The sequence below is a fragment of the Mus pahari genome, chromosome 20 (assembly GCF_900095145.1).
Source record: "Mus pahari chromosome 20, PAHARI_EIJ_v1.1, whole genome shotgun sequence".
Classification (NCBI taxonomy): Eukaryota; Metazoa; Chordata; class Mammalia; order Rodentia; family Muridae; genus Mus; species Mus pahari.
The window spans coordinates 35,093,876-35,104,745 of record NC_034609.1 but is presented as its reverse complement, the minus strand read 5'-3'; the positions used below and the strand labels follow the sequence as shown (position 1 = coordinate 35,104,745).

General features: G+C 54.3%; 1 protein-coding gene across 1 annotated transcript in view; it reads left to right on the top strand.

The window, feature by feature from the left end:
- The first annotated feature begins 1,071 nt into the window (after positions 1-1,071).
- Positions 1,072-10,870, top strand: part of Bcar1 (BCAR1 scaffold protein, Cas family member) — a 33,541-nt gene continuing 23,742 nt past the window's right edge. The window contains exon 1 of the mRNA XM_021220369.1: positions 1,072-1,231. Coding sequence (XP_021076028.1) covers positions 1,220-1,231 — 12 coding nt within the window. The 5' untranslated portion in view covers positions 1,072-1,219. The remainder of the gene's footprint in view (positions 1,232-10,870) is intronic.

Below are 10,870 nucleotides of genomic sequence, written 5' to 3'. Positions count from 1 at the left end.
GGAGGAGGAGGGGGAGGAGGAGGGAGCAGCAGCAGCTGCGGCCACAGCAGCCTTGTCCCCAGGTACTATATACTAGCCAGCTGAAGCTCTGCCCTCTCAGGTCCTCTCAGGAGGCAAGGCCGCTGCCAGTCAGCTTTTCGGGACAAGCTCCCTTACTTAGGAAAGCAGTAGGTTCCTAGACAAAGCCATAGAATCCATCTCCCACTTGATGTAGGTATGCACTCTCCTGCTCAGGGCGTGGCAGCCATTAGTTACCCTGGGTCTGGCCTTACCCATTGGGCAGTGACAGGTTGTATGTGGTTGGGCAGCAGGACAGACCACCGGATCTTATGCCTTTGGTAGCTGATGGGGCCCAGAGCTTCAGTTCAGTGTACAGAGAGGGAAGGTGAACGAAGCAAGGGCGTGGCAGTCGGAAGATGGTGCGCCCACTGCTTGCAGGTGCATGTTTGGGCATCGTACCAAGTGTGAAACAGCTGAAGAAATTAGGGGTGATTAATATGGCAGAAAGGAAGACCTGAAGGCCTGCTTGTCTTCCAGCCGTGGGCAGGAGGGCCCATTGTGGATCCCTCCCTAAAAGCCACTCTAGATTTTATTTTCAGGGGGATCCAATGTTAATCAGGCTGCTTCCTGGGGGAGGGGGGGTCTGGAGCTCCCTGGAGGATGGAGTGGGCTTTGGCGGAGACCTAAGCTCCTTCTCAGCTGGGCTCCGAGGGCAGAAGAATTCTAGGCTGGATCTAAGATCGCCTTCAGCCAGACTAATCTGCTCCCAAACTAGGGTTGTAGGAGCCTTGAGACCCGCACTGAGGGACGTGATGTGAGGGGGTGGGGGTTCTGGGCTCCAGAACCGGGTGGGCGGACCGTATGGGACTGTCTAATAGTGTGTCTGGAGGTGGCCTTTGGAAGGACGTGCAAGGTGTGGGAACCCAGCCTCCTCGCCCAGTTGTGCCGACAGAAAAATGCCGGGGTCCCGGGTCCTCGCCTTTAACGCGGCCGGCGGCGGAGCAGGCGGGAGGGGGAGGGGCGGCGCGGGCAGCGCATGCGCGGCGCGGGGGGGGGGCGGGGGAGCGGCCGGACTGTCCGGTGGCGGCGGAAAGCAGCCGGCGGGGCAGCGGAGAGCGCCGGGACCCCGCGCCGGGGGCTGTGAGCGGCGCGGGCCCACCGAGCCCGAGCTAGCCCGCGCCGCTGCCGCAGGGCTCCCGGGGAGGGGGCGGCGGCCAAGATGACCGTGCCGGTGAGTGCTGACCGCCTGAGAACCCCGCGTCCCCTGCCGCAGGCCTGGGCCACCGGGGGTCGCCGGAGGTTCTTTTTAAGCCGAGGTGGGGGTCAGGGTGGGGGCGCCGCCCCATGGCCGGCTTCTCTGACCGGGCTTTTCCAGCCTCTTCCAGGACAGCCGAGTAGGATGGAGGGACCGGTGCTGGTCCCACGGGGAGCACCCCGGCACGACTGGGTTGGGCAGGGGGTGTTTGGGAGCCTCTTGAGAGCCTCTGGGACTGGTGGGCCCGGTGGGGTCCGTGCTTTTTCCCGATCTCCTACCAGAGTGGCCAGGCCTACGGAGGAGAGGGCTCTGTCACTCCTTAGAAGCCCATGGCCAGGTCAGCCGGGCCGAAGGAAGGGTGGGAAGATCTGTACTGTTCCCTAGAAAACTCCCTAAGAGGGCTGCCCTATTGTGCTCTCGGGTCCCTACCCGGATGGCCAGGCGTGGGGCGGGGTCTGTTTTGTCCCCGGAGACACACTTACCCCAGAATGGTGGGGCTTGGGTGGCTGGTGGAAAATAACGTACCTCCCCTATACCTCTGGTTTGTACACTCACTTTGAGGGAAGTTTTGTTGGCCCATTAAACCCCAGGACCTTTCGACTAGCAGCTCCTTTCTGTAGGGGCTTCCCCGTTTGCTTGACATCCCAGTCTTCTGTCTTTCTAACCCACCAGACAGACGTGAGCAGCCCTTGGGCCAGTCCTTGTTAACACTTGGATCTCCTCCTGAGGTCGCCATTGATTATTCTATCAGGGCGGTGGACTCAGGTACAGGCATCAACCCACTTTACAGATGGACAGACAGAGGTGTGAGACCACACCTTCATCCTGTCTGCCCTGGAGTAATGGCCTGCAGCCACCATTTCTCTGCTGACTCAGGCATTTTTCCCAATGACAGGAAGGGGCAATCGGCCAGAGCCTTCCCCAGCCTGGCCTGGCCCTATGCTGGAACTGCTCTTCACCCACTGAGAGAGATGGGAGAGAACTGGGTTCTCTCTGTGATGCAGATAGTCAGGCGTCCTGGCAGGGCAAGTGGCCTCTTAATTAACCACCGTAGGGTACAGAGATTCCTGGAGAAGAGCGGGTTCTGTAAGTGCAAAGCATTGTTATTACAGAATTAGAGAGCTCAGCTCCTGCCCGCCCCTAGAAGCGGTAATGCTGAGTTACAGATGAAAAAATTAGGGCTTCTAGGCAGTGCTGATGGGAGCCCCCACCCCCATCTCTTCTGGTTCAAAGCATAATTGTCTCATCTCTAGGAAGAGAAGGAGCAAGCTTGCCAAGCCTCTCTTCTGTTCTGCCCTTGCTGTTCTGCAGAGCTCAGGATTTTCTCTGGCTTGGGGCATAGGGCACCAGCCAGCTCCGCCCCCGTGGACACTGGTCAGAAAAACAAGGCAGACCCACTGAGCGTGCTGGAGTGCCAGGGTCCCTCAAGGCACTAATGACCCTGGAGTACCCCCTTCTGGACAGGCCTCTGTTCAGGAGTGGTTTAGTAGGCCACACAGGCCATTACCTCACGAGATTTCAGGCCGGTCGTTCTCTGTTCTGTGCCACAGTGGCAACATCTGTAATTAGAGAGGATAAGGGGGGGGGGGGTCTGGTGAAACTCGCACAGATAAGAATCACTGTGAAGAACTGAAGTGAAGGTCTGTCCCCACCAAGATCCACTCCGTCTGAGTTATCTCCCATTCGTTTGTAGCCACAGCCCTCAGTAATCTGCCTGGTGTATATGTAGCTAGGCTATCAGTCCATTGTCCTCTCTCCTGGGACTTTGGGAGTGTGTGAGGTTGTGGGGCTATGGAGAGAGCTCATTTCTGAAGCAAAAAAAAAAAAAGCTTTCATTTGCTAGGAGCCCTAGTGGGCTTCCAGAAAGATCTGCCTGCTCTGTCCCTGCTCAGGGAGCCCAGAATGGTGACTGGCCATGTGGTACTTAGGGACACGTTTGAGTTTTAAGCAACACCCATTCATTTGGGCAGCCTTTTCCTGGATAGAGCTGACGCAGGCACTTTGGCCCACAGAAATTACAAGATGCTAGCAGCCGGCAGAGAGAGAACTTGGGGCGAACTAGGTTGAGTTGATGTGGTTTCCTGGGTATCCAAGCAGGGCATGAATAGAGTTTTGTTTTGGTTTTTTGAGATAAGATCTCATTGTATAGCTCTGAATAGCCTTGAATTTACTCTGTAGACCAGGCTGGCTTTGAATTCATACAGAAATCTATCTGCCTGCGCCTCCTCCAAGTGTTGGTCTAAAAGGTGTGCACCACCACTCCCAGCTGTGCCAGGGGTCTTAGCTCTGTTATTTGATCCCCATGGGATATAAGGTCCAGAGGGAGGGAGGAACTATGACAGCCCTGGCTGCCAGCTCATGCTCCCCCCTCTGCTGGGAGCTGAGAGCAAAGGTACCTGGGCACTGCCCGGCTACTCATTTCCTGGCTTCCTCTGACGTCCGCCTTCCTTCTGGGCATGGCTGGCCAGTGCCACAGGCCTATCAGGCAGTCTGGCCTAGCTTGAAGTTTGCACTTGAAAATGACTGTTGCCATCCAATGTTGTTCACAAGTGACAAGAGGTTGACTGCCCTGCCACAGTAAGGTGACAAGCAAGTCCCAGGCAGAGCAGCCCCACTGCAGTATGGCTCTGCCTACTGCTGCTTTTCTGTGAAACTGGGTGGCTCTTTTAGCCTCTACCATGCCCTTTCTTGGACGATGGGCCCTTTCAAGGAGCACAGATGCTGCCCGGTGTAAGCATGTCCTATGCACTGGGCCTGAGGGAGGACCATAAGTGGCCACAGTCACATGACCCACGGAGGTAAGGCAGGGTGGGTACCAAGCCTGACAACATCCAGGGTGATCAAATGGCCATCACCCTGCGTGGCCACACAGATTTCAGGGCTGCAGCTCAGAGAGCTGTTGACAGCTTCCTGTGGCTTTCCAAGTACCTACCTACCTACCTACCATTTTCTCTTTTGTTATGTTAGAGAGCAAACCCAGGGTCTCTTTGTTGTCCCTGCAGACAGCCGTCCTGGGTTCACAGAGGCCAGGCAGCTTGCCCAGGGTTGGGCAGCAGCCGGGTTGGTCTAATTTTGCTTAATCTAGCAACAGCCAGTGGAAATAAGTAGGCACTTGATTGACCCTGGGGTTCACTCTGTGCTTGAGAGAGTGGGCCAGGGAGCCAGAGATCTGAACCAGGGCTTGCAGTTGGTCCGGTATCCCGCTGCAGCCTGGTAGGATGGGCACAGGGGGTGGGAGAAACTGTGTCCAGTCCCTCACCTCACTCCCCAAAGCCCATGCCGTGCCTCCTTCCGTGCCTCCTCCCATTACTGTACTTTGTCCTTCTCGGCCTTCTCCTGGCAGGAACTGGTCACAAACTTTGTACCCACTTCACCAGGCAGGTCAACCCTGCACCCACATAGCTTTCCCCTGGACACCTCCTGGCCCCATTGGCCATTGTGTATTTGAAGATGGGATTGTGTGGTTGCTAGCAGATTCTGTCACAGAACTGCAGGCTTCGTGGGGCAGGACCTGTGACCCTCTGGCCCCTTATGCCACCTTGGTCCTTCTCCCCCTCCACCCCCCATTGCCCCAGCCCAGCCACCTGCTGAGGGTGTGGAGTGCAGCTCTTATCTCCTCTCTCTGCCACCATGGATGGGCAGGGAACGCCAGGGCCCTACCTAAACCTTAAGATTGCTTCATCTCTTCCCAGGCAGCTTCACTGAAGGCCAGGTGGGGATTAAAGAAGAGGCTGCTTCAGGGCAAATGTTTTGGTAGGAAAGGTCAGGGCTAAGGCTCCAGAAGGAACGGTGCTGGAGTCTACAAAAGCCAGTTACAGAACTTCATCACATACACTTCAGTTTCCTTGGGGGGGGGGGGGGTTTACCAGATTGCACGGGGCCCTGGCATTTGGGAAGAAGTCATAGAGGGATGCACGCAGCTCTCCATGAGAGGCTGTGTGGGGCTGCAGCAGGGGAGACAGTCTCTGCTTCCAGTCTCTGTAGGCAGGTGTGGTAACCAAGCACCCTTTGCTGACCCCTGCACCGTCCTCTGTGGTATACCATCTCCCTCTGGTGGATTTTTCTTTGTGGTTCAGTTTAGTTCCTGTTATGGAAGGCCTTAGTGGTGAGATGGGCCTGGCCCTGCTGTGCGAAGCCTGTGGGATCCCATCTTCTTAAGCCATCCTCACTGCTCTGGTAGTGGCCTCTGACACGGCTGTAGGCTAGCCCACCATGTCTCAGGCCAGCTGGGCGCTCTGCTATGCTCTCTGGAGTGGACAGGGTTACGTGCAGATAAAGCTACTGATGTACGGGCTTGTCCTCGGCCGTGGTCTGCAGCAAGCAGCATGGTCCAGCAATGGAATGATTGAGGCGAGACCTCAACCCCAGTCTGCAGCTCTCAGTACCTTGAGATGCTAATCTAAAATGCTAAATGCTTTAGGATGCTGATGCTGATGCTGGCTGTGGAAAGGTGAGTGGCCTGGGCAACTCCAGGGCACTCCTCATAGTCAGCTTTGTCCCCTCCTACCTACTGCCCCAAGGAGCTTTCCACTCCCAGCCTCAGCCTTAGCCTCAGCTGCTTGCTTCCCTTGTTTCCTGGACAAACTTCATTATTAATTTCCCTCCTTGTTTGTTTCTTTCTTTCCTCCCTCCTTTCCTTCCTTTCTTTCTGTGGTCATTGTTGGTATTATCATCATGTGATCTGTGTGGGCACATGTGCAAGGGTAGAGGTCGGAGAATGACTTTGCCAGGCCGGTTCTCTCTTGCTTTTCTGTAGCTCCAGGGATGAACCAAAGGTGGTCAGACCTGCCCAGCAAGGGCCCCTGGTCCACTTAGGCCCCACTCCTGTGTGCTCTTATACTCACTGTTGGTTGAGGCGTCATCTTCGTCTCTCCCAGGAGAGCCAAGACCTCAGAGGTGAGGAGGGTCGCCCGCTCTGGCAGGAGAGATGGTCACAAGCTGTAGCTCTAAAGTTAATCTCTTTTCTAGGGGAGAGATTAGAGGCTAAGGGGACTTTTCCATAATTTTATTATTAAACCCTGCCAAATTCCAAGAAGGATTTGAAACAGATTATAGTGGAAGACACAATAGTCTGGGGACATCAAGACCTCCAGAGCTACGTCATAAATGAGGGAAGGTGACTCTTGTTCCAGGAAGCCCAGGCTGAGTGGGCATAGAAACCTAACTGTACCCTGTTCTCTAGGTAGCAGGGAACTTCCTAAAAGGGTAACTTAGTGGGTTAAGATCATGATACCGGCTCTGGGGGTCTTTCAGGATACTACGTAACACCGTCTGTCCTTGTGAGCTTTGTTTCATTTTTGTCTATTAAGGTAGATTTTATTTATTTATTTATTTATTTATTATATGTAAGTACACTGTAGCTGTCTTCAGACACTCCAGAAGAGGGCGTCAGATCTTGAGCCACCATGTGGTTGCTGGGATTTGAACTCCAGACCTTTGGAAGAACAGTCGGGTGCTCTTACCCACTGAGCCATCTCACCAGCCCTTAAGGTAGATTTTACATCGAGGTAGATTTTTCCATGTGGTGAAATGTGCAGGTACTAAATGTACCATAAATAGGTTTGGGCCAATGAAGAGCTCCCATCAAGATAAGGAATGTGACTATCTCCTCAGAGCGTTCGCAGAGACCCCCAGGAGGCAGCCCCTACTCTGTTTTCTATCACTGACTTATATGGATGGCTTCATTCTATGTTAGTCCTGCCTTCTTACATTCATTCAGCTAAATAGTTTAGAAACTGCCATCCACATGGGTGTATTCCTGGCTTATGCCTTCTTGGTTGCTGGGTAATATTGTACTTATGAATATACCACAGTGCATTTAACCTACCCTCTCTGGTTGATGGATAGTTGTCTCTTTTGTTTAATGGGGATTTTAAAGTATCAGAACACTGATATATTGTTGGTATTAGAAAGTCTGATATCTTGTCATGCAACCTTGGGTCATGCCCTCAAACACTGTATCTACCAAAATGATCTGCTCAGACCATGCTGAGACCACGGTCTTCCCCGCTTCAGCCCTCCATCAGGCCGTAAGGGTCTGTGTTCTCTCACACAGTGATCGCAGGTTAACATTAGGCTTTTGTGTCATCTGTGATTTTTTTCCCCCCAGGGCCTCATTCTGTCCCAAGAGGTTCTGGCTGGAGGGCTTTAGGGGAGCACATCAGAGAAGATCAGTTCTGGACACAAGAATCCTGACTGGTTCTTTCCACCCTCCCCAGCCACTCCCACTATGAGCCACGAGCCACTATGAGAGCCCAAGTCCAGGATACACCTTACCCTCCGAGAAGCCAGAAGCCGGTAGCCAGAGCTGGTACCAGCTTGCCAAGAGTCCCCTCCTGCGGCACCTCGGCCCTTATTTTACTCTTCCACGCCCAAGCTGCTCACTTGCCTGTACTTTTTACATCAGCTTTCACTGGCATTTATTTATTTATTTATTGGCATCAAGATGCACATCTTACTCACATGCCTCCTCCTTTGAGAAGTCCCATACACCTTGCGTGAAACAACCCCTTACCCCTGCCACCTTCTTTGCCCTCCTTGAGTTCTTGTCGCCACAGACAGGTGTGATTGCAGGCCATGCCCACCTCCCACAGCCCAAGTGTGAGTTCTCAGAGAGGGGGAACGCCTTCCATGGCAGTGTCCTAGTACAACACAACACTTGAAATGCTCTGACCATGTGTGCAAATGAAAGAGGTGGATACCATAACTCGTCACCCCCAGTTTGATGTGAGGGACATCTCTACTCACCTCCACCATTAGCTGTGGGTCTGGGGCAGCTAAATTCCAAGGGAGAGCTGCACCCAGGTCCTCAAGCGGTGTTTTGAGGGAACTTGGGGATCCTTAGAGCATCTGAAGAGGGAGGAGGGAGAGCAGGGAAGGCTGGGAGATAGGGTTAGAGGTGTGCACTTGTGTTTGTGGGTCCTGGTTCCTAGTGGGTGGAACTTGATGTATGGCGGTATGGGATGCTGGCACGGAGACACCACAGTGCCCTGTGCTTGGTACAGCCCTGTGTGCGTCCGTATCAGTGCTTGAGTGTGGGCCCAGATGCTGGTAACGGTTGTCCTTACCACCTGAAGGGCAGCGACCAGCTGAGGGTGCCACAGCCAGCTGGAGTCATTTGTGTAGGCTTAGTCTGGAGAAGGAAATAGACCCTGCGCTGTAGGCTCATGTGGGATCCACTCTATATATGATTTTTTTTTTTTTTTTTTTTTTTTTTTACAAGGGAGGAGCTGCTTTTATATGCTCTAGAGTCCCTGTGACCCTGCTGGCCCTGCAGCTCACTGACTCCAGCCCCCGTGGCTGCCAGCCTTGTCCGTCCTCTGCCCATCTGGGTATCTGTGGGTGTGGGCACGGGTGCTCAGTGGAAGCTGCTGAAGGCGTGTAGCAGATGGCATGTGAAGTCACCCCTCCGTCTGAACTGCTAGTTGCCATGGGAGAGAGAGAGCAGATGGCCCAGCTCGGGAGGTCCCTTGACCACACCCTGTCCCTGCCCACCCAGCCTAGCTGATGGAAGCAGGGCAGCCACTGGAGTTTCCCCCAGGGACAGGGACCTGTCCATGTCCTTCTCTTCCTTGACAGGTTTCTTTTACTACTCTGACTCCCCCCTAATGCTGAGGGGACGAGCCAGCTCCCAGAAGCAGCTTCAAGGGGAGACATACAAGGCCCACACATGAAGCAGTGGTACTCAGGTCTAGCCTGCTCTTGTCTGCCAGCACACAGTGAGGCCTCTGATGGAGGGAAGGCCTGTCTGAAATGAGCACATCCCTGATGGTGCCCCTGCTGCAGGAAAATGTGAAAGGAGGGGTGCCCTATCCACCCCCACCCCCTCCACTTTGTCCCAGGACCACTCCTGAAGGGGGAGGGAGGGGCAGAGAATGGGTGCCTGGCTTCCTGGGAGGCCTGTCAGTTTAGCCCCTTCTCACCCCTGGGCTCTGTCCCTCCACAACAGGTAGCATTGCCTCCCATCCTACCTCTGTATCCATCCAGGTCCCTAGGGACTTGCCCAAAGGATGACATGGGGACCTAACCAGGAAGAATCTGGCTCCAGGCTGTAGGCCCTGCCCACCTTTCTACAGAGTCCCCACTGTAATGAAGAGTGAATGCTCTCATTGCCCATTCCAGCCTTAGAGTACCGGCAAGCTCTTTATGGCTAGCAACTCCTAAGAGTGTGTGCTCTGCTGTGTGTGTGTGTGGGGGGGTGTCACCTGGGGTGCTTTAGGGATATGCTAGAATGCTGAATGGGCAGTTACAGATGTAAGCTCTCCTGCCACTTCCTGTGTGAGCTTGCGAAGCCACTGCCCTCCGAGCCTCTGGGAGGTGGCATTTCCCTCTCCTGGTCCCCAGAGTGGTGAGGCTTGACTGATGTGATAGGCTGTGTCCTACCTAGGTCTCTGTAGCCTGCCCAGGTTTTGAGCTTGACCCTGTGAGTAGTCCTGTCAGAAGGAAAGAACAGCCCCTGTGGCCATTTAGGGACAACACGTCTTCCTGTCCCCGGGGCTTGCGCCGCTTACCTCCGGTCTCAGGAAATCCTTTCCCACCACCACTCCCAGAGCTGGCCATCAGCTGACCTGTCCAGCTCAAGCTTCAGGAGGGAGAGGCTGTGCGTTTACCTTGTGCTGGTCAGTCGAGGCCTGCTCTGTTCACTCTTCTTAGTCATACCGAAGTCCCTCTGTGTAATTCGCTCTTTGGAAGTGGTCCTCTGTGTGGTCTTCTTGGAGGGGCTGCTTCGTCCAGCCATTCCGCTAGAGTCGGACATTTCCACTCTGCCTTCCCCCTTCTGCTGTTGTAAGTGCTACAGTGGGAGTTACAGGGCATTAGCAGTGATGGCTCCTCTGTGGGGCCCCGCACTGCTTCTGAGGCCCGGAAGGCCAGAGGGCTCCAACCCTCCTCCCCTCAGAGGGGTCCAGGATAAACAGCAATAGGCAGGAGAGTGGTCTTCCATGTTTACTGTGCAAACGCCCCTTCCGAGGACAGAGATAGCCCTCTGCAGCCTGTAAGCTCATCTTTAACCTGGTAAAGAGACTCCAGGCCACTCCTGGGATGACTGTCACCTGTCCTGGAGGGTGGGAACTGTTGTCTGGCCAAGCCTGTGCAGTCTTGCTCCAGCACCACCGTCTTTAAGCTCCTCCTCTGCGTATACACCTGTGCATGCTCCGCTCTGTCTGCGTATGCTGCACCTGTACTTATGTGAGCTTGTCCCAGTGTGTGCTTATGTCCGCACATGCTGCCTCTGTGTGTGCCTGTGTGTGTTCAGGCATGATTATGGGTGACTTGACCTTCCAATATTTTTGAAACTCGGCCGGTTCTCAGGCCAGCTCTTCCCAAAAGAGTAAGCACTTAGGTTCCACCCTATTTTACACACATCGATGAAGCTCAACTTCAGAAGAACGCAGACTCTAGTGCTGGGTGAAGGCTTGTTGTTGTTGTTGTTGTTGTTGTTGTTGTTGTTGATTTTTGTTGGGGAGATGGAAGAGAGGTGGTTTCTTGGGTCTCAGACCCTTGTCCCTCTGGAGTCAGTTTGAGTGTGGCGGAGGTCTTTAGCTTTGGAGTGTCCTTGTCCCTAAGTTCCCTTTCCACTGAAGAGAAGTCAGTGCGGGTTAAGGTGCAGTATCTCCA